Below are 23,759 nucleotides of genomic sequence, written 5' to 3'. Positions count from 1 at the left end.
TTTGTGTACAAGTTTTTGTGTGGACATATGTTTTCATTTTTCTCGAGTGTATATATCTAGGAGTGGAATACTTGGGTTTGCCAAAATATTTTCAAATGTGGCTGCATCATTTTATGTTCTCACCAGCATTGCATGTGGGTTTAATTTCTCCATATTCTCACCAGGACTTGTTATCTTCATTTTTTATTATAACCATTCTAGTTGGTATCAAGTAGTATTTCATTGCAGTTTTGTTTGCATTCCCCTGCTAGCTAATGATAATGAATATCTTTTCATGTACTTCTTATTGTTTCATATATTTTGGATTATTCAAACTGGATTTTTAAAAATCAGTCTTGAGCCAGATGCCGTGGCACACACCCATAGTCCCAGCTACTCAGGAGGTTGAGGCAGGAGGATCATTTGAGCCTAGGTGTTTGAGGCCAGGCTGGGCAACATAGCAAGACTGTCTCTTAAAAAAAAACATCAATTTTTATATTGCTTACAAGAGACATACCTAAAATATTATACAAAGTGACAGAGTGGTTTAAAGTAAAAACATTGAGAAAGATAAACCAGGCATATAGAAGCCAAAAGAAAACTGTTATAGCTATATTACTGCTGTGTAAAATAGATACTGTTTGAAAGATTTTTAATTCATACATTGGCATTTTTTCTGAAAAAACTTCATAGAAAATACAAGTCACACAGAATACATTTATAAGAAAATAAAAGTTATATAAAATATATATTATGCCACAGAGAGCATCCAGTGAAAAGACTTTTATTGATTGATAGCTTCCAGGAATTTTTGAAATTAAGGTGATTTGAAACTGGCCTAGATTTTCCTTCTCTTGATCATTTAGAAATGAGCAAAGTTTTTTATTGTTTTAACTTCTGAAATATCAGTATGTTTTCATAGGATTTTTTGAATTGAGGTACCTGGCTTTTTTTCCATAAATACAGTCTATATTTACTCAGTATTTGTTTGCTTTCTGGAAATAATGCTCTCTTTCTGTGACAGAATATTTTCCCCATGTTGTTATATCCCTGTCAAGTGAAAGCTCAGTATCCAAAAGTAAAACAAAATTTTTTCAAATCAGAAAGCTAAACATATCTCTTCTTCCCTAGTCCAAACTTGCATGCTTGAAGTTGACTCATGCATTTGCCTCCTCAAGTGATTGAAGTGTGAGAAGTTTATTCTTCGAGAATGCTGAGAGCTTCTTGGGTAGATAGGGCTGTAAGTCATGTAGATTCAAACTTAGAATTATCATGAAAATATTTACTGAGAAGATTGAGACATGATCTTGAAGCACATTTTGCTCAGTAAGATCAGATCTCTTTAGCCTTATTACCCTTTGGTCTTAAAGTTTAAAAAGACTGTGTTTACTGTATTAATTATTACACTTGATCTTAGCCAAAAGGCCGAGAAGCAATTACTGTGTTAATTATTATATGGTTTGAATGAGACAAAAGTGACTTGGCTTATATTGATTGTACTAATAAGGCTTTGAGAACTCTTATGGCATTATGTGGCATTTAACTCTTACGGCATTTAAGAAGAAAGGTGATGTAGAAAGATAAATTTTTAAAAATTAATGCTTTTTAGGCCGGGCGCGGTGGCTCACGCTTATAATCCCAGCACTTTGGGAGGCTGAGGCGGGTGGATCACAAAGTCAAGAGATCGAGACCATCCTGGTCAACAAGGTGAAACCCCGTCTCTACTAAAAATGCAAAAATTAGCTGGACATGGTGGCACGTGCCTGTAATCCCAGCTATTCAGGAGGCTGAGGCAGGAGAATTGCTTGAACCCAGGAGGCAGAGGTTGCGGTGAGCCGAGATCGTGCCATTGCACTCCAGCCTGGGTAACAAGAGTGAAACTCCGTCTCAAAAAAAAAAAAAAAAAAAAAAAAAAATTTAATGCTTTTTAAAATTAAAGATGTTTTTAGGGTTGTTGCATACAACAGTGAAATCTTACATTTTTTCCAAGGCTTCCTTATAGTTTTAGAGCATAAACAACTAAGTTAGTGATATTTTTTGAAATTTTAATTTGTGACACCTGTTTTTAAGTATTTCTGTGGATACAAAACTGAGAAATGTATAGTTCATACTAGATATCCTGACAGAATTTTCCTGAGTTGAACACAAATACTAATCATTTTTTTCATGAAGCACCAAAAACTTTAGATTCTTTATGTACTATGTGTATTTATATCTGATAAAATGTTTAGATATTACTCAATATACACTTAAAATATTTTGTATTTTTTCATAATTTGTTAATATTTTTATCATTATTCAATGCTTTGTATAATTTATTCTCTTTTGTCCAGGTTGAAGATTGTAAAAATTTCTTTTAAGTGCAAACAGTTTTTTATTCAACTTAGAAAAGAATTGGTGAGTACTGATTGAATAATTATTGATATAAATGAAGCCTTTTAAGAAATACCCATTCATGACAGAACTTTTCTGTTAGTACAAGTGAAAGTGCAATTAATACTATGGATAACTGGCTGCAGAGGTAATGAATTCACTTTTTATAACAAAATGTACTTGTTTTTCCAATGTGTATGGGGTTCTCATTTAAAGTTCTCTTAGATATTCCTCTTGCTGTTTCTCAAACTTAGAAACTGATTTCTCACACATGATGGTCATTGGAAACCTCAAGGTCCATTTATGGAGGACAGCAAATGAGCATTTCATATGTCCCTTTTCCCCTACTAAATCTGTAGTACTTCCTTTCATATATGAGCTCATTTCATTTTAGGGGAACTGAGTGTTACAAATTTATGAACTTAATAACATTTCCTCCCTTTGTTGGAGTGGTAATGCTTTATATATTAAAAACAACATTGAGTTGTCATGGAAAGTACAGTGTTGAAAACAATTTCATCTTGTAGATGATTTTATCGATTTCATTAAATCAAACTAACCTAATCATGTGATTTACATTATTTCTTAGAAATCTTGGCAAATTAATGCATATTTCAAGATGGTTGTGTGTGTATATACATGTAAAATGTATTTGAAACCTGAAAAATGTCTTTAGGGCTGTCCACAGTGGTTCAATCCTGTAATCCTAGCACTTTGAGAGGCTGAGGTGGGAGGATCCCTTGAGGCCAGGAGTTCAAGACCAGCCTTGGCAACTTAGTGAGACACTGCCTCTACCAAAAAAAGAAAATTAGCCAGGCGTGATTATGTGTGCTTCTAGTCCCAGCTGCTCAGGAGACCGAGGTGGAAAGATCTCTAGAGTCCAGAAAACCAAGGCTGCAATGAGTTAGGATCACACCACTGTACTCCAGCCTGGATGACATAGGGAGGCCCAAAAAAAAAAAAAAAAAAAGGCTTTGGGTACAGTGATGCCTCCTGCCTGTTATCCCAGCTACTTGGAAGGCTGAGGTGGGAGGATAGGTTGAGCCCAGGAGTTCAAGGCTACAATGAGCTTTGACCATACCACTGTACTTTTAGCCTGGGCAACAGAACAGAACACTGCTGCCTCTTGAAAAAAAAAAAAAGTATTTGAATCAGCTCTGTTGTGTCAGAGGATATTGAACTACTAAGTGATTATAAACTATAGTTTATTATGTTCATAAAATACAGAGTTTTTTTCAAGAGAATTTTTATTGAAATAAAACATAATACTGAAAATGTGCATATTTTAAGTACACAGTTTGATGAAGTGAACATATCCGTATATATAGAATATGTACCTCCTTCTAATATGTAGAACATTACCAGCACCCCAGATACTTTTAATGTTGCTGCTGGAGCTGCTGTCCACTTCCAGTCATTAAACCTCCTGGAAGGTAACCATTACTCTTATTTTTATGACCATGGATTAGTTCACTTATATTTGAAATTTTAAAAATGAAATTATACAGTTATTGTCTTTATTGTCTGCCTTCTTTCCCTTAACACTTTTTTGTGAGATTCATCCATGTTGTTGCATGTAATATTAGTTCATTCCATTTATATATTCTGAATGACTATACCATAATTTATTCATTTATTCTGCTGTTAGTGGACATCTCTGTCATTTCCAGGTTGGGGATATGACGACAAGTGCCGATAATGAAAATTCTTTTACCTGTTTTAAATTTTAGATGATTAAAATATAATATTGTTATCTGGAAACTATATGACAAATATTTTACTTTAAGTAATCATAGATGGCACTGTAGAAGTCAACTTTTTAAATTTAACTTATATCCCATTATAATACTAATGTTACTAATATTTATAATAATAGTTATAATATCTAGCATTTATTCAGAACTTACTGTGTGTCTGGTAGATCATTTTTGTAGCATTTAATCCTTACACTCATTTTCTGAAGTAGTGTACCAGTTAAAAATATATTCACCAATAAGTGATGACAGCAGCAAAATCTGACAATTGATTAAAGAAAATGTATTAGGGATCTTTTTGTGATTCAAAAGCATGATGATTATATTTTCATACTCTTGGGTGAGATATACCTTCCTCAAACTTTCTTACAGCATGGGCACATTACAGCCTGTCTGATGGGAGAAAAGAAAGTAAAGGCAGTATACAGGCCAGGCATGGTGGCTCACACCTGTAATCCCAACATTTTGGGAGGCTCAGATGGGTGAATTGCTTGAGGCTAGGAGTTCAAGACCAGCCTGGTTCACATGGTACAACCCCATCTCTACTAAAATACAAAAAGATAGCTGGATGTAGCGGCACACACCTGTATTTCCCGCTGCTTGGGAGCCTAAGGGACGAGAATCACTTAAACCAGGAAGTGGAGGTTGCAATGAGCCAATATCGCACCCCTGCACTCCAGCCTGGTCAAGAGAGCGAGACTCTGTCTCAGAAAAAAAAGAAAAAAAAAAAAAAAAACAGTATACAGGCATACTCTTCAGAAGGTGGCCTTGTTACTGTTTCCTCTCTAAAACATCTCTTTGTTTTTAAATACCCAAACTTCAGATAATGTACTTATCTCTCAGTACAACATTTTGTATGTTGTTTACAAATTGGGCAGAAAAAATTTTTGTTGCATTTCACATACGATTGATAGAATATAGAAATGACTTACCAACTTTTTGAAAAGTATACAAGTGTCAAAATGGATGAATATATATATGCATCTTAGATGCTGACAGTGAGAACTATTAGTGTATTGTAGTGGCTGAGACATTTTTGTTATTTTGCATAATGTTTATGGCATATGGTAAAACATAAACTTTATATGTTAGTGCAAACAAAACAACTGTTAATCATATTTAAGACTTAATTTTCTGGTAATCAAGAAGTGATGTTTTAAGCATATTCCCTTCTAATATGATAATGTAATACTTTATACGTGGGCATTTTACTGTGGATTAGTCACAGGAAATACCTTAATGAACTGATGGGTAAGGATTTCTTTAACAAGGCATAGAAACCTTTATAACAAAAGATTGATGATTTGGACTGTTAAAATTAACTCTGTTCATCAAAAGATACCACTAAGACAGTGAAATTTCTTAAACATTATATAATACACACAAAATCCTTGGTTGTACATGCATCCTAATAGAAATACATGCTAGCGAATTGAACAGACATTTCACAAATAAGGATATCCACATGGCCATTAACATTGAACCTCGATAATCATAAGGAGGTTCAAATCATAATAAAATGTGCTACCTCTGCATACACAACAGAATAGTAAAGGGAAAGAGATTGATAAACCAGTAGCTGGTGAATATATGGCACATATGCTACCGGTGGGAGGGAGTGTTTATAGATCTACCCATTTTGGAAAAGTGTTGGGCATTATCTACCAAAGCTGAGCATATGTGTACATCATATGACCCAACAACAAAAATGTGCATGTATGTACACCAGATAACATACAGGAATATGCCTGGCTGTATTCTTCTTATATCCCCAAACTAGAAATGTCAAATGTCTATCAACAGTAAAATGGATAAGTTAACTGTTAAATTCACAGAGTACTATGGAAATGAGTGAATTACACTTCATAAACTTTGAATTTATATTAGAAACGTAATGCTGGACAAAAGCCAGACCTAAAGACAACATGTGTGTGATTCCATGTTTGTACAATAAAGTTCAAAAACAAGCATGATTGTACTGTGGTGATAAAGTCAAAAGAGTGATTACCTTTGGGAAAGTAATCTGGTAGAAAGGGGAGACAATACTTCTGTGGTGGTGGTAATGACCATTTCTTGAACTGGATAAAGGTTAAATGATTGTATTTATTGTGTGAAAATCAGAGCTGTGGACATTGCTATGTATGGTTTACTTTAATGAAATTATTTAGAAATTTGTACCAGTTTTCAAGAAAATGGAAAATTATTTTAGCGCTAATTTTAAAATTTGAATTCTGTAATAGTGTTCAGCTTGCTGAATGTTCTTATTTATTTATAATCTAGACAGATACTTTAAATTAGGAATATTGTTAAAGTTGCAATGATATATTTTAACATTTAATTTATGACCTTGAATTATATTTTCAAAGAGTCATAGCTAATAAATGTTGAAAACAGATACATATTAAAAGTTTGAACTCATTTCTAACTATGATCTAAGGTAAAACTTTCTAAGAGTTGTGATATGAATGAACAAGGCCAGCGTGGGGGCTCACACCTGTAATCCCAGTACTTTGTGAGGCCAAAGCAGGTGGATCACCTGAGGTCAGGAGTTCAAGACCAGCTTGGCCACCATGGTGAAACCTCAGTTCTACTAAACATATAAAAAATTAGCTGGGCCTGGTGGCGCATGCCTTTAATTCTTTCTGTTTGGGAGGCTGTAGCACAAGAATTGCTTGAACTTGGGAGATGGAGGTTGCAGTGAGCCGAGATCGCACCACTGCACTTCAGCGGGGGTGACAGAGTGAGACTCTGTCTCAGAAAAAAAAAAATGACTGAACAATGTCCAGATTTTGTAGACTTTTCCGTATACTTCATTGCCTTTTTATTGGATAAGCAAAAGAGATCCTAGATAAAAGATCCTATAGATTCTATCTATATCATTAACAAGTTCATGTTTGCAAGGCTAGAATAATTTATCTGTCAAAAGTAAATTAAATGGAGCATTAGATCCTGACATTTTCCTGGTATTCTCTGCATTTTGTCATTTATTACAGCATGAATCTAGAGAAACATTATTGGGATTTAATATGGTGAATTACAGAGCATGTAAAAATTTGTGGAAAGCATGTGTAGAACATCACACATTCTTCCGTTTGGACAGACCACTTCCACCTCAAAAGAATTTTTTTGCACATTATTTTACATTAGGTTCAAAATTCCGGTACTGGTAAGTATTACTTCTGTGTTAAGGCTTTATTGTTGGATTTTTTTTCCTTTCTTTAAAATAAAGATCCAGTTTATGGTACCATAGAGCCTTTGTTATACAAACTTACTGAGTCAAAATCCCCATGGATTACAGCCTCTGTATCTGTATCATTAAAAAGTTCTATAGGATCTTGTGTTATACTACAGACTTGAGAAACTAATTTCATTTTCTGTATTGCCTGGTCATTGTTTTCTGGAGTAAATTAACTACATTTACTTGTTTACAATCAAGACGGGTGACTTAATTTATATTGTGTTTTTATTAGATATTTACTTGAAAACTTTTTTTTCCCTTAATTTAATTTTTTTTAAAATAAGACGAGGTTTCACCATGTTGGTCAGGCTGGTCTTGAACTCCCGGACTCAGGTGATCCTCCCGCCTTGGCCTCCAAAGTGCTTGGATTTCAGGTGTGAGCCACCACGCCTGGCCAAAACTTTTCTTTGTTCTAAGACAACCAAGATAGCTTCTGCATAAAACTGTGTAATTATTGGTTTTTTAATTTACAATTTAGCATATTTTTGAGTTGTCAAACCTTTTATTTTAAAGAGTTTAAAACAGTCACTAGGCAAAAATCAGATTTAGTCATTGAACATTAACCCCAGATTTCATTTCCTAAAATTGTTTTATTCTTGGTAGCTTTTATTTTTTCCTGAAGGCAACAAATCTTTAGGGAATAATTAAATCTGAAGAAGCTCTGATTAGTTTTACCTATGGAATTCTGAAAAGGCCCATGAAAGCTAGTTTTTAAGTGGAACCTAGTAAGAATCAGGTAGAAAGTTATTCATTGTCTTTTAGTAAAGCAGATGTGATTCATTGTTTGTTTATGCTTCACAAAATAAGATTTTTCACCTTTGATAAATAAAACCCTTGGCTGGGCATCGTGGCTTACACCTGTAATCCAGAGGCTGAGGCAGGCAGATCACTTGAAGTCAGGAGTTCAAGACCAGCCTGGCCAACATGGCAAAACCCTGTCTCTACCAAAAAAAAAAAAAAAAAAAATTAGCCAGGCCTGGTGACAGGTGCCTGTAATCCCAGCTACTCAGGAGGCTGAGGCATGAGAATCACTTGAACCCAGGAGGTGAAGGTTGCAGTGAGCTGAAATCGCACCATTGCACTCCAGCATGGGCAACAGAATGAGACTCCATCGCAGAAATAAAAAGAAAATAAAAAACCCTTGACCATTGTGTGTTAAGATTAATTTATGTTATATGTTCATGAGAAAATGTTTAGATAAGTCCCAGAAAAGATTTAACTGTAAACCTAAACATTTATAATTGCCTAATTTGTAATCTCAGTAAAAATAACAATATGAAGCTTAGTACAGGATATGTCACTTAAAATATGTGACTCCAACCCCAGAAAAATTAGTAAAAGTAGCTCAAAAGTTAAGTAGTAACAATTAAACAGTGTTAAGACATTTTTAACCAAACAGAAGGCACAGGGAATTTCCTAAGTGGTTTGCTATCATGTTTAACTCCTTTTTTCTGCCTTCATAAAAGCAATTTTGAGCAAAGTAAGGTGATAGTACTCATAAATTTAAAAGTAAATAGGTGGAAGGAGAGAGTATCAGATCTATAATGAAAGTCTAGGAAAAAGCAAAGAGCCTTACCTACTGTTAATAAACCTTAGCAAGAAAAGAAGAAATCTCCAGGGCTTAATGTGAAATGAGAACAGTACAACCCCTAAAGATAGTCCTTCAGTGAATTTAATTTCTAATTGATTACCAGGGTAGTTATACAGGGACTACTCTTACCATCTGTTCGAATTCTTTTTTCTCCCCTTTGTCCTTGCAAATGTGATGTAAACACACATTGTTTCATTTAGGTACAAAGAAATGAATAGGAAGCAGCAATCAGTCTTCAACTATAATTCAAGCAAGTCTCAGATAAGATGAGAAAAAAAATCAAGGAAGTTACCCAAACCATACCAAAGCAAACATAAAATTTACATATGGTGACTTCAAATACAAAAGACAGTTAAAAAAAAAAAAAGCCCTGTTTTGGGAGGCAATCATCACTGAAACAGAAGGAAATTTGTACCATAAATATTAATAAAAGCGAGTTCAAGAACAATCTGATATTTGAAAAAAAAGATCTGGCAGGGAAGGGAGCAACACTGGCCATTCAGAAGGCTGTTACTGCCCTTGGGGGAAGATTGGCCAAGTATTGACAAATTTTACCTGTCTTCAACAGAACTGAGATTGAAGATTATTAAATGGAAGCTGTACATTTTAGAAAGTTGAACAGTTATTTTAACAGCTTATTGAAGTATAACTGACATGTAAGAAATGATCATATTCAAAGTTTAAAATCTGATGTTAGTATGATAAATTACTTTGATTGCATTTCAAGTGTTAAGCCAACCAACCCTACATTCCTAGGATAAACCCCACCTGGCCATGATATCCTTTATATATATTGTTTGATTTACTTTGCTAAATTTTGTTTAGGATCTTTGCATATGTGTTTATGAGGGATAGATATATCTCTGTAGTTTTCTTTCTTATGATAACATTTTCAGATTTTATTGTGTCAGGGTCAAATTGGCCTCATTGAATGTGTTGAGAAAAGTTCCATTTTCTGGAACAGGCTGCATAGTAATAATATGATTTCCTTTTTAAATGTTTGATAGAATATGTAAATTAATTCATCTGGGCAGGAGTCTTATTTATAGAAAGGTTTTGAACACATTCAAATTTTTTAATAGATAAGGCAATTAAGGTTTTGTCTTTCTTCCTGAGCAAGATTTGGTAGTTTGTGTCTGTCAGCAAATTTATCCATTTCTTCTAGGTTGAATTTATTGACATAGAGTTTATGTTTCCCATTATCTTTTTAATAGCTCCAGAATATGTAGTAATGTTGCTTCTCTCATTCTTGATACTGATAACTTGTATCTTCTTTGATTAATCCGCTAGTGGTTTATCAGTTTAAATTAAATATTTTAAAATAATGTAGATCAGGCATAGTGGCCTGTAATCTTAGTGCTTTGGGAGACCAAGGTGGGAGGATTGTTTGAGGCCAGGGTTCAAGTCCAGTCTGGGCAATATAGGGAGACCCTTGTCTCTACCAAAAGTATAAAAATAAGCTGGGCTTTTCGGCACACACCTATAGTCCTAACTACTCAGGAGGCTCAGGCAAGAAGATCACTTGGGGCCAGGAGTTCAAGGTAACAGGATTATGATCAGGCCACTGCACTCCAGCCCAGGTGACAGAGCAAGACCCTGTCTCTAAACAACAACAAACAACTTGTATGCCAAATAAAACTTTTCTTCAGGCTTATGTTACTTGTGGGCCATCCTTTGTCAACCAAGTCCTAAAGACAAAAACATGACCAAAAAATATTAAACATGGTCACATTGCCATTCAAGTCCAAAGTCAACAGATAGACATTACTCAGTATGCAAAAACTCAAAGAGAATAGGACATCTCCAGGACCTTCCTGAAAACATTTATTTAGTAGCAAAAATTCAGCAAACCAGGAGATAAATCAAAATATCCGAAGAAGAATCCTGATTAAAAACCCTGAAAATGAAGGTTAAATCCTCACTATAAGAACTAATTCTTGACAACTGTGAGAATTATAATTGCTGAATAAAATTAAAATGGTATAAACTTTACCAAAGCAGAATAAATAATACAACTTTAAAAAATGAAGCAAAGGACTAGTGGGAGGAAATATTTGAATCCTTAAAGTTTGAACCAATTTTAGGTGTTAATACACCACTTCTTAAGGTTTTCTTAATCTTTTTTCCTTTTTTTCTAAATCTTTTAGTTTAATGGAAACCAGTTTGATTTTCTTCATTAAAAGTGGCATATATGTCATAATTATATTTTAATAAAATTATCTGTGTATGTCTAGCCATTTTAATGTTTAGAATGATTTCTACCTGCTCATAATGGTGGTGATTTCTTTATGGGTACGACTGTGGCTAAAAACTTTTTTTTTTGTTCTTATTATGTTTTTCTATATTGCTTGAATAACTTATAATAAGCATATATATAAACAATACTTTCTTACTGCTCAAAAGATAAGTCTCTTATTGTCAAAGATTAGTGTTCTGAAACTGGAGCAGTTTTTCATTTTGTTGTAGTGAGAATACTAAACTCCTAATGTCTGTATTATGGACAATATGAAATATAAGCCTTTCTTGCATTAATTTTTTTTAATTGTTTATTATGAAATTTAAGTTGTTATTCCAACCTTTTGAGTAATGGTGTCCCATTTGAATCTTCTTCACTGGAAAATAATCTATCAGTCAGAGTTCAGTCAGGGAAAGAGAAAGCCCTTTTGATAATTCAAACAAAAGCAGTTTAATTGAAGAAATTAGTTACATGGGTGTTGGAAATGCTGAGAAAACAAAAGAGAGTAAACAGGTTATGGCGAAATAAGCAGGAAGAATGGGTAATGCCTAAAAATCAGATGCATGGGTCACTCCTGGGCTGGAGTCTACAAACCAACACCTGCTACTATACTGTTAGAGCCACTGTAGGAAAACTTTGTCGTTCCCTGACTGAACTCTGATTGATACATTAATTTTCTAGTGAAGAAAAGTCAGTCTATATCTTCCAGAGAAGTACGGCTTTAATCAAGGATGGGACCATCTACAGGATGCTCTTTCTTACTATGCCCTATCCCCATGACTATTAAAGCAGCTGCCAGCTGCCAACAGCTACCATTTTCCTGCTCTGCCTTTCTCCGCTTTCTGATCTTCCACCAACACCTTCTAAAAGCAGAACCTAAGGCAAAATAATCTAGAAAATGGAGTTTATTATAGTCCCTGCAAAACACAGGGCACAGGACAGGATTGGGCCTATGACAGCTTGCCCATTAAAATTGGATATACATAATCACATATATTTATAGTTTTTAAAAATTAAGCTTTGTATTTATAGTCCTTAAGAACTTTAAAACATATCCAAAGGACTTTTTAATCATCAAAATGATTAGACATCTTGTAAATGAGGTAGGAATGGGAGCATGAAAAATATTACCTGGACACAGTACCATCCCTAATGAGTATGCACTAAATAAACTTTTTTTCCCTTCATAATGAGCAGTAGTGGAGAATACTGGCACTATTGTCATACTTAAAATGTTGAAATACTCTTTTTTGACTGACAGATGGTACTGGGACTATCAGATCTATTACTTTCTCCACCAGTCTCTTTATGCACATATCCTTATCTCTGTTCCAAAGTATCCAAAGGATTAACATCATTATTCTAATGTGGAAATACAAAACAGTGATGAACTTTAATTTATTACCTCCCTCTTAGAGGAAATATTTTCTTAGGAAATTTCAATTTGAAGTTTAAAAATCATGGTAATATTTCTCATTTTTCCATTAAAACCTCATAAAAGTGCCATTCAGTTTATTGGTATTTATCCATGGAAAATGGTCTTAAAATTGCTAGCTTAACTGTGGAAACTGGCATTTGGCTGTTTTTATATGCATTAGATATCTGTATTTGTAAATTGTTACATTTGATATACCACAAGTTTATGTTCATTCACAATTAAGTAGTGAGAACATCTCAAATAAATTCTCTGAGAACTTTTATTAACAAATTTCATCTGAACACACTGGTGTACCTCAGAGGAAGATCAGTCTCTATAAACAATTTCCCTTAGATAAATCAGCTTCAAAACAAATCTAGTGCCAACCCCCACCGTTTTTCTGCTTAGTTCCTTCCTCTAAACAAAAATCTGGAGCTGTTTTGTGTCTGGACATGGAGGGAGTTGAACACATCTGTCATCATTAATGGGAGAAATGTGACTAAGCTTCATTCATCCAGGTAGAATTGGAATGTCAGTCCAGTCTTTTCATTATCTGCTTCCTTTTCTCTGCTAGGAATGTCTTGTCTCTTAGGAAATTATACTATAATCATGTTATGTGTTGTCATTTTATCTTACAGTTCTGTTAAAGACTTTATTGTTGTGCATATTTATATATTTCAGTGGGAGAACTGAAGTCCAGTCAGTTCAGTATGGCAAAGAAAAGGCAAATAAAGACAGGGTATTTGCAAGGTAAGCCAATTCTGTTTCATTGTCTGAATTTTTTTAAAAAGATGGATTGAGTTTAAAAAGTTTTTCTAGGGCCGGGCACAGTGGCTCACGCCTGTAATCCCAGCACTTTGGGAGGCCGAGGTGGGTGGATCACGAGGTCAAGAGATCGAGACCATCCTGGTCAACATGGTGAAACCCCGTCTCTACTAAAAATACAAAAAATCAGCTGGGCATGGTGGCACGTGCCTGTAATCCCAGCTACTCAGGAGGCTGAGGCAGGAGAATTGCCTGAACCCAGGAGGCGGAGGTTGCGATGAGCCGAGATGGCGCCATTGCACTCCAGCCTGGGTAACAAGAGCAAAACTCCATCTCAAAAAAAAAAAAAAATTCTTTTTCTAAATATTTTTTCCAAAGTTTTTCTAAATATTTCAAATTTTTGATTACAGAATTATCACAATTCTTTACAATAAATTATGTTGAGGAAATGATAAAGTAGCTTGTCTAGTTTATTTGTTCATTTTTTATATGAGCATTAATAGTGTGCCAGGCATTGCAGTTCTGAATAGACTGATCAGATATTATGTTATTAATACAATATTTTGTTTGAGGTTATTCTCCTTTTTTAAAACTTTTGAGAAATAAAATGACTTATTTCATGTTATCAAGCCATTTCGTTTCCATATTTATTTAAATTATATTGTTAAGAGATAAGTTGCTTTATTTTTGTTTACCATTTATTGTCTTTATTTCTTTGGGGTCTATTATAGCCTTTTTTTCTTTTTCTTTTTCTTTTTTTAGTCTTTGCTCTGTCTCCCAGGCTGGAGTGCAATGGCACAATCCTGGCTCACTGCAACCTCTGCCTCTCTGCCTCTTGGGTTCAAGCAATTCTCCTGCCTCAGCTTCCATGGTATATGGGATTACATGCGCATGCCACCATGACTGTCTAATATTTTTGTGTTTTTAGTAGAGATGGGGTTTTACCATGTGAGCCAGACTGGTCTCTTGACCTCAGGTGATCCTCCCACCTCGGCCTCCCAAAGTGCTGGGATTACAGGCATGAACTACCAGGCCTGACCTAGCTAATTTGCTTTTTAACAAGTGAAATGACATGATAAGATTTATGTTGTAGAAAACAGTATTATAAGCAAGGATAGGGAATGAATTAGAAAGCAAAGCCTCAGTACCCAGAGACCAATTATAAGGTAATTGCAGTGATCCAAGTGAAAATAATAAAAGCCTGAACAAAAACATTGGTAAGAGAATGGAAAATAGGGAACAAATTTAAGGAAAGTTTTGTAAGCAAAACTAGCAGAAATTGATGACCAACTGGATACAGGTGTGTTAAGAGACAGGCCTTTTTTTTTTTTTTTTTTTTTTTTTTTCTCAGTGAAAATGACTTTGAGAAGCTAAGTCCTTTAATTAGTTATGTGCTTGGTATCTACTGCTATTAGTCTTGAGTTTTAATAAAGAAAACTAGAGAAGTTTGCTTTTGATTTCACTTTGTTTAAATTTTGTTCTTCTTTATCTAAAAGTTCTTTCTGCTGTGTGTTTCCAGAGTAAAGGGAGTTTTGTATTGGTTTTTTTCTTCCTCTTTCCAAACGTGGAAATTGCTTTTTTCCCCTGGTAATATAAGTGATAGCTCATTGTGTTTAAAAACTCCAACAGTATCAAAGAACATAAAGAAAATTTATCATCCCAAGACAACTGTTTTAAAAAATGTTGGTACTCAATTATTCAGAATTTTTCTATGCATATACTTATAGAGACATTTATATATATGTGTATATATTTGTTTCAAAATTGTTTTATACTATTTGTTGTTTGCGTTTATCATTTAACATATCATGCACATTTTCTTTGGTGTTCAAAAATCTAGTCATTTATAATAGCAGTGAATCTTTTGACAGTTAAATCCTTTGATTGGCCAGGCGCGGTGGCTCACGCCTATAATCCCAGCACTTTGGGAGGCTGAGGCGGGTGGATCACAAAGTCAAGAGATCGAGACCATCCTGGTCAACAAGGTGAAACCCCGTCTCTACTAAAAATACAAAAATTAGCTGGGCATGGTGGTACACGCCTGTAGTCCCAGCTACTTGGGAGGCTGAGGCAGGAGAATTGCTTGAACCCAGGAGGCAGAGGTTGCGGTGAGCCAAGATCGTGCCATTGCACTCCAGCCTGGGTAACAAGAGTGAAACTCCGTCTCAAAAAAAAAAAAAATTATTTGATTACAAACTGTAAACTTAACTTTTAGGATTCTTCCCTTTACTCAGCCACATACCTGCCTCCAGAGTAGTTGTTGCTAAGACTTTCTAAGGATGTCACAGTAATATGTGTGACACAAAGCTTACATTTAGTAGCCTAATAAAGGAGGAAATAATATTTTATTACATTATGAATTAGCATTAATAGAAGAGCCATAAATGGTAAGTTCATCTTTATTTTAAAAATCAGGCATGGTGCGGTGGCTCTCGCCTCTAATCCCAGCACTTCAGGAGGTCCAGGCGAGCGGTTCATGAGGTCAAGAGATCGAGACCATCATGGCCAACTTGGTGAAACCCCATCTCTATCAAAAATACAAAAATTAGCTGGGCATGGTGGCATGTGCCTGTAGTCCCTGCTACTCGGGAGGCTGAGGCAGGAGAATTGCTTGAACCTGGGAGGCGGAGGTTGCAGTGAGCCGAGATTGCACCACTACACTCCAGCCTGGTGACAGAGCAAGACTCCATCTCAAAAAAAAATCATATGCATGAGATAATATACTCTATTTTCATTCTGTTGTGACTGATAAGAAAATTTGCGCTGTAGTATGCAGGGGTTGGACCAAATGGTGTCATGAGTTGTTTTCAAATAAAAAAAATCCTGTACTTTAAACCTATGGTAATGGAAAATCTTTACACCTAAATTACTTTAAATTCACTTATGGAAAATAAAATCTGAGTCAATGTATTTTTTTAAAAAAAAAAACCAATAATATTTCTTTTTTCTGATTCTCAGTGTTGTAACACCGTAACAATATACTTAAAACTTTTTTATTCCTTTCTTAACAACATCTTCCTTCTTCCTTGACTTTTATAAAACGTATAGAATATGTTATTTGATCACTAGTTCTATGTAGTATATCCTAATATGAATACCAGATCACACGTGTATTTATATATTAATTTAATATCACATATAAATTTTTTTTATGAGTGTTATTGTTTTAGTATTTCTGTCATATCAGATTTTAGGAATAGAGTTACATCTGCATCTTAGTTCATTTTCTATATTCGTTATTAAAATGTATAGTTGTTTAATAGGTTATTTTATAAAACAAGTAGCCATTATCCAGTGAATAGTAGAGCTAAAATTTCAATATTTCAAAATTTTAAGCCTCAAATAACTCTCCTATTCCTTTTGTTTTTCTGGAATTGTATGGGTCCTCTGAAATAATAAGGTATCAGCTATGATGAGGTTGTAATAGTACTGGGCTGTTTAGTGATAATCTCTTTCTCTGAAAGATGAAGGTTTTCTGGGATTGTTTTTCTAATATGTTAGAATATGATTGTAATGACTAGACATATGTCTTCCAAAATTCTCTAATGGTTTTAGTAATTATTATTTTATTAAAGTACCAGGGAATTCTAGAGTTCTTTTTTTTTGGCAGGGGGGGTTAGTTGACAGTATGAATAGATAGAAAAGTCTCTTCTTACCTAAAATGCAATTAAAAAAAAGAAAAGGCTCTTCCTTAAACTTTTCGTGTGATAGTAATTTTTTAGCAATGATTAAATGTTTTTTTCTTTTTTCTGATTATCACCTCTTCATGCTTGCCTTGGCAGCACATATACTGATTATCACCCCTTCAAATTGCTTTCACATTTTGCAGTTGTCATATAATATATCTAAGAAAAGAGAAAAACAATATTCTCATACAGCAGAAAAATGAGGTGCCCTGGACAGAAAAGAAGCTTACCACATCGCAAACACACTGATGCTGTGTGGTATTTTTTTCTCTGAAATTTCCACACTCAACAGGAAACATAGACAGCAAGCTTAAGTGGGTGGGTCTCTGAGGTTAAAACTGTTAATAAAATACAATACATGAAATTTGGTTTTAAATTCAAAGTGCCCAGCCATGTTTAGTCCATTAACAGCAATAAAGTGTTCTGATGCTTCAGACTAGGTAAGTGTGCTAGAATTTTTTTTCCCCAAATGACTTTTTCCAGCTTTTAGAAAATGAAAGTGGTTAATCTACTGATTACAGTTGATGAATTTTCATACAACTTGGATTTAGTAGTCTAATATATGAGGAAATAATAGTTTATTAAATTGTTAATTACCATTAATAGAAGAGCCATAAATGTTCATCTTTATTTTAAATATCAAATACATGAGATAATATACTTTATTTTCATTCTATTGTGACTGATAAGAAAATTTGCACTGCAGTATGAGGGGGTTGAACTAAATGATGTCATGAATTGTTTTCAAATAAAAAAAATCCTATAATTTCAACCTGTGATAATGGGAAATAGTCACACCTAAATTACTTTGAATTCACTTTTGGAAAATGAAATCTGAGTCAGTGTATTCTTTTTTAAAACCAGTAACATTCTATGTCTTGGAAAATGCCTACAAGCTTTTTGATTAAGGAAGTGTCATTAGGCCAAACTAAAAATGTTTTGGCTATGAATTGCTGAAATGTTAGGACACTTGTGTCGTTTAAATTTATAAGTAACTTAAATTTTTCATGGTTTAATAAAATTAATAGGCTAAAAAATTGCCCTGAAAATTTAGATACTCATATATCATAAAAGTCAGGTGGTAGGGAGAGACCTATGGGTCATGTTGTGCTAATAAATTTATACATTTTAGATACAGAAACATAAGAGATTTGTCTAATAGGAAGTCACATCTCGAATTCAGAGTCCTTATCATTATTTTAATGCTTCCTACTGTACACATAATAACAGTTTATTCAGTTCTCTTTGGTCAGTGTTAGTGTATATTTTAGTCCAACCTTGCTTTTTACACGTTTAACATTCCAGCAGATAGTGAAACTTCAAACTTCATGAGATCATTATTTATCAGAATTCTACTGTTACTAAGTTTTAATGTAATCAGATGAGTTACTATTGCATTTGCTTTATGCCTTCCTTGGCAATTGTTTTTTTTTTTTTTAGCCATAGAGAAGTATATATGTAGTACATGATGAGAGGAAAATATTCCAATGAGCTAAAAAGCAAGTCCAATACTACCTGCAATTCTTTATCAGTATAGGAAAATCTAAAAATAAATCTCAATTCACACAACAAAGGCCTATGATTCCTATTAACTATAACCAAAAATAGTCTTCATTTTAAAATTTTACTCATAGGTGTTTCTACATAAATTTTTATGATCTAGTTTTTGTAGGAAGACAACAGGAGCTGTTTCATTTTTGTACATTGTGCTATAATGGAAAATATATATAATTTTTATATGCTTCAATTCACTTCTGAAATATAAAACAAGGTGATTTATTATATACTTTATATAAGTAGCTTAAATTATTAGCCTTCACTTTAACTCTGCACTTCATAAAACCAGACATTTAAAGAGATAACATGTATTTTTCACTAATTTTGTCCATTATCTGAATTTGCATATAAAAAAGATTTTAGTTGTTAACTTCCTAAAATTCTGAGGGTTTATGATCTCTGCATAGATAAGTATCTTTTTATCTTAATCAATATCAAGATCTCTCTCTCTCTCTCTCTCCCTTTTTTTTTTTTTTTTTTTTTTTTTTTTCTGAGACAGGGTTTCACTTTTGTCACACAGAGACTGCTGCTCACTGCAGTCTCAAATTCCTGGGCTCAAGTGATGCTCTGACTTCAGCCTCCCAAGTAGCTTGGATTACAGGCACCTGCCATCACACCCAGCAAATTTATTTTTTGTAGAGACAGAGTCTCCTTATGTTGCCCAGACTAGTCTCAAACTCCTAAGTTCAAGTGATCCTCCCACCGGGCCTCCCAAAGTGCTGGGATTACAGCACTGAGCCACTTCACCCAGCCAAGATATTTTTTAAAACATCACTTAGTTTTCATCTTAATCATTAGGATAACCTGATAATATGTAGACTGGTAACAAAACATATCCTTCTACTTCCTACCACTAGACAGAATTGTTAACCTTCCAAAATGGTTTTGGAAAAAGGAAAAATCCGCTAACCTACTATGTATTAAAAAATTTTTTAATAGATAAATGTAGTATGCATAATTATTTTTGTTCTGTCTTCACTGAGGCAGAGGATTGGGATTTAGATATGGAAGCATTCAGGAGATAATGTGCTAGGAATTATTTAATGCATCCCAAGATAAGCTAGTGTTCCAGATACTCTGGAATAGAGGTAGGTAGTCTCTGTCATATCAGTAACATCTGAGAAAACATTTAGTAGCAAACTCTTCCCTTTTTACCTTTCTCCTTCCTTTTCTTGTTTCTACTGTTTTTCTCCACTTCTTATGCTCTATCCTACTCTTTGTAGCCTGCCTTCCTTCATATAAAGCAAATGTACTTTCTTAGGAAGTTATTTGGTAAATAACCTCTAAATGCATTAATTTCTTACAAGTAAACTCTTTATGTTGCTAATCTAGAACATAATATATGAAAACAAATTCTAGGATTTAATTCATAGTTTGGAATATAAAAATAAAACGTTTAACATACTATTTATTTCCACAGATCCCCAAGTAAGCCATTGGCACGGAAGTTAATGGATTGGGAAGTGGTAAGCAGAAATTCAATATCTGATGACAGGTTAGAAACACAAAGCCTTCCATCACGATCTCCACCTGGAACTCCTAATCAGTAAGTACAGGCCAAGATCAGGTGTGAATTTTGGTAATTTCTAATTATTGGCTGTGTATTTTTATTACCTGAAGATAAAAATGTGTAAAAATTGAATTCTTTTGGTAAAATATGATTTTTATTGCTCCAGAGCATTATTTTCTCTTTACCTGATGCTCATTGCAGAAGTAACATGGTACAGACTTGAAGAATGAGAGTAGGGCATTGAATAAGGACCTCACTCTCACTTTCCTCAACAGTTGACTCTTGCAGTTAGAGTACCTGATAAATGAGGATCTGTTAGACTTAAAATCTCATATGGTTGTTGTTGACACACTCAGTTTTCATGTGGATTTTCAGCAGAATTTCAAGGGGAGTATATATTGTTTGAAAATGCTTTCCAAGTGATTGTGATTCTCTTAAACCACTACCTCAACCATGACTACAGCATGTTCTGTGGCCTAGAAAATGGGGTTTCCCATCATTTTCAGCAAACTGACACAAGAACAGAAAATCAAACACCACATGTTCTCACTGATAGGCGGGTGTTGAACAATGAGAACACATAGACACAGAGAGGGGAGCATCACACACTGGGGTCTGTTTGTGAGGGCTAGGGGCAGGAGAGTAGGGGGTGGGGAGGTTGGGGAGGGATAACATGGGGAGAAATGCCCGATATAGGTGACGGGGATGGAGGCAGCAAACCACATTGCCATGTATGTACCTATGCAACAATCCTGCATGTTCTGCACATGTACCATAGAACCTAAAGTGCAATAAAATATATATGTAAAAAAAAAAGAAAAAGAAAAATGGGTTTCTAGCACCAGTTCCTATAAGCTTAGCTCTCCCTGAGCTAAAAAGCACTGTATGATGCAGTACTTACCATATATATATATACTTCAGTCTGACATTGCTCACAAAAGTTGTGTATTTTGGTGTAAATGATAAGATCATAAACTAGCTAAATGTACTAGCTAAAGATGTTGATTATCTTAATTTTATAATATTACAAATGTTGGATGTAATTAAGATAATGGTAAACAAATGTGTGCCACCATGTAACATACTTTGTTAACCCATAAGGTACATTTATAAAATGCTTGAATTTTGGTATAAAATATATCTGAAGATGTCTTTTTCATAAATGTTTTATTCACATTAATGTTTAATAAGTTTGCACAAAATTCTAAATGTGGCTAGGTGTAATCCCAGCACTTTGGGAGATCGAGGCTTGCAGATTCCTTGAGGTCAGGAGATCTAGACCAGCCTAGTCAACATTTCGAAACCCCGTCTTTACAAAAACATAGAAAAATTAACTGAGCATGGTAGCATGCACCTGTTGGGGGTAGAGGCAGGGATCACTTGAACCCAGGAGGCGAAGGTTGCAGTGAGTTGAGATCACACCACTGCACTTCAGCCTGGGCGACAGAGTGAGACCCTGTCTCAGAAGAAAAAAAAAAATCTAAAAGCTATAGCATTGAAGGCTATGATCAGCTAAAGAATAAACTTCTACCATATCAGAAGTAAAACGTATACATAGACAGTTTGGTTCACAGAACTTTAATACTTATGTGTTAAAGTTACTCCTAGAAGAAAAGGATTTAGTAATTTCCATCTTGTGAATTTCAGGTTGCTAAATCATTTTTCCTTATAAATGATTGCATATATCCAAAGCCTCATTAATAGCAAGTTATAGAAGATGTAAGATATTTAAGCCAAAGTACACAAGTAATTAATTAGCAGTAGCTCTGATTAAGTTTTCTGGTTAATGAAACAATTTTAGATATATTCTAAAAAGTTTTTTTTAAATTCTAAAGAGATAGCACAAGGTGGTGGATAAGAGCATGGGTCCTAGAATCACTGTATGCTTAATCTCTGTTTCATTTTTCTCATCTACAAAATTATAATAGTGTCTTTCTTGTACTGTTGTTAGGAGGATTAAATTAAATGCTTAGAGCAATATCTGACACATAAGTACTGAAATATTGTAATTAAAAATTGTAATAATACTAATCTGTGTGACTGTCAAGGGGATGGCAATATAGTATTCACTACCTAGTCTTAGGATTCAAAGAAAGTCTCCCAAATAAAAACATTTATAAGCATTAAAAAAGAATTCAGACTAGAATATATTTTTAAATCACTTATTCTAATCCCTTTATTTTATAAATGCTGAATAAGACAAAAATCATAGTGACTAACACCTAGAAACATTAAGGTACTTAGATAGAGATAGTAAATAATTTTATGGGTAGAATTCTTGGCAGATTGTTGACTATAACTCAGATCACTGACTTCCCAATCTCTGTTCTCTGTTTATATCACAGTTTTTTGAGTGATTGCTTAGTCAACATGGTTTCACTTAAAAACACATACCCACTTATAGATGTAATCATATATTTAAAAACTTGAAAATTTTGAATTAAAGCATATTTTTATTCAGTTTTTCTCCCTCTTTATTTAGTCGAAATTCTGCATTCACGCAGGAAGGAACTCGGTTACGACCATCTTCAGTTGGTCATTTGGTAGACCATATGGTTCATACTTCCCCAAGTGAAGTGTTTGTAAATCAGAGATCTCCGTCGTCAACACAAGCTAATAGCATTGTTCTGGAATCATCACCGTAAGAGCTTTTTTAAATTTTGCTTCCTCACTCTGTATTTTCAAATGCTCCAAATTGCTTCATTTAAAATAATCTGGGAAATTGTACAAGATTTTAGTTATGAAACTTTTCAAAATTTATATATTTGCAGTTACGCTCATTTGCTCCTGAGGGTTCTTGTTGCCTCTCCCTCCTCCACCCAGTCAAATGTTGTTATTTTGTTGACTTAGTTTTTCAAGTTTTAGTGCATAAACTCAGATATTTCTGCAGATAATGTAGCACTCTAGTTAAGAAGGAGGGTAGTGAAAGTAGAGCTTCCTAATATTTTTAAAGGAAAAGAATCGTAAAGATGAGTAAAAATGTTGAGAAAATTAAAATACAAGGTACATAGTTAAGAAGATTTATGAATTGCTGAGAAGGAGAAATTGGTGTAAGATATAGTGAATGTGATCAGAGGTAAAGAATGGGTCCAAGAGTGATAGGTGGAACAGAGTACAGATGTGTGGTCATCTTTGTCTCTGGGTAGGGCAAACCAAGGAAGACTGGCTGAGCTATTAAAACAAGCAGAAGTTCAGCTTGCATGACATGCATCTTAGTAAAACATTTCGATTGTGTATATATATTATTAAAAGTGGAGAAATAGGACAGATACACACTGCACAACGATACCTGTGGGGAACTGTCAAGAAATAGGATTGATGGGAGATTTAATATTTTATTACTTTAAAAGTTATAATTCTAAACTTTCTGGTTGATTTTTAATAATTAGATATGTTGTAATGTGGAAACTTTAAAAAGTGTAGTAACTAAGGACACAACTGAAATAATTGATTTGATTTTTAAATTGTATGTTTTTCATGATATAAAAATGTACCATATGCAGGACTCACAGAAGCCTAATAACAAAGCAAAACCAATATAATTCTTGATGCCTAACCAAGTTATCTTTATTTTTTAAAGGACATTTTTCAAAGAAAGGCATTTAAACATAATTGAATATTTCTACATGTAAATTGTATAGATTCACAAACTC

The 23,759-nt window shown here is 34.1% G+C and overlaps 1 protein-coding gene and 1 non-coding gene across 5 annotated transcripts in view; both read left to right on the top strand.

Annotated features, from left to right (window-relative positions):
- PTPN4 (protein tyrosine phosphatase non-receptor type 4) overlaps window positions 1-23,759 on the top strand; it is a 227,740-nt gene that overhangs the window by 154,563 nt on the left and 49,418 nt on the right. For all 4 annotated transcript variants that reach the window (XM_074399851.1, XM_074399852.1, XM_074399850.1 and 1 more), the window contains exons 11-15: window positions 2,313-2,376; window positions 7,100-7,272; window positions 13,270-13,338; window positions 20,017-20,142; window positions 22,589-22,747. In XM_074399851.1, the coding sequence (XP_074255952.1) occupies window positions 2,313-2,376; window positions 7,100-7,272; window positions 13,270-13,338; window positions 20,017-20,142; window positions 22,589-22,747 (591 nt within the window). The remainder of the gene's footprint in view (window positions 1-2,312; window positions 2,377-7,099; window positions 7,273-13,269; window positions 13,339-20,016; window positions 20,143-22,588; window positions 22,748-23,759) is intronic.
- LOC120368259 (small nucleolar RNA U13) lies at window positions 4,399-4,505 on the top strand. The gene has a single exon (XR_005582447.1). It is a non-coding gene; the product is annotated as a small nucleolar RNA U13 (small nucleolar RNA).

Source organism: Saimiri boliviensis, chromosome 5, assembly GCF_048565385.1.
Source record: "Saimiri boliviensis isolate mSaiBol1 chromosome 5, mSaiBol1.pri, whole genome shotgun sequence".
NCBI lineage: Eukaryota > Metazoa > Chordata > Mammalia > Primates > Cebidae > Saimiri > Saimiri boliviensis.
This window is presented reverse-complemented; position numbering and strand designations above follow the sequence as displayed.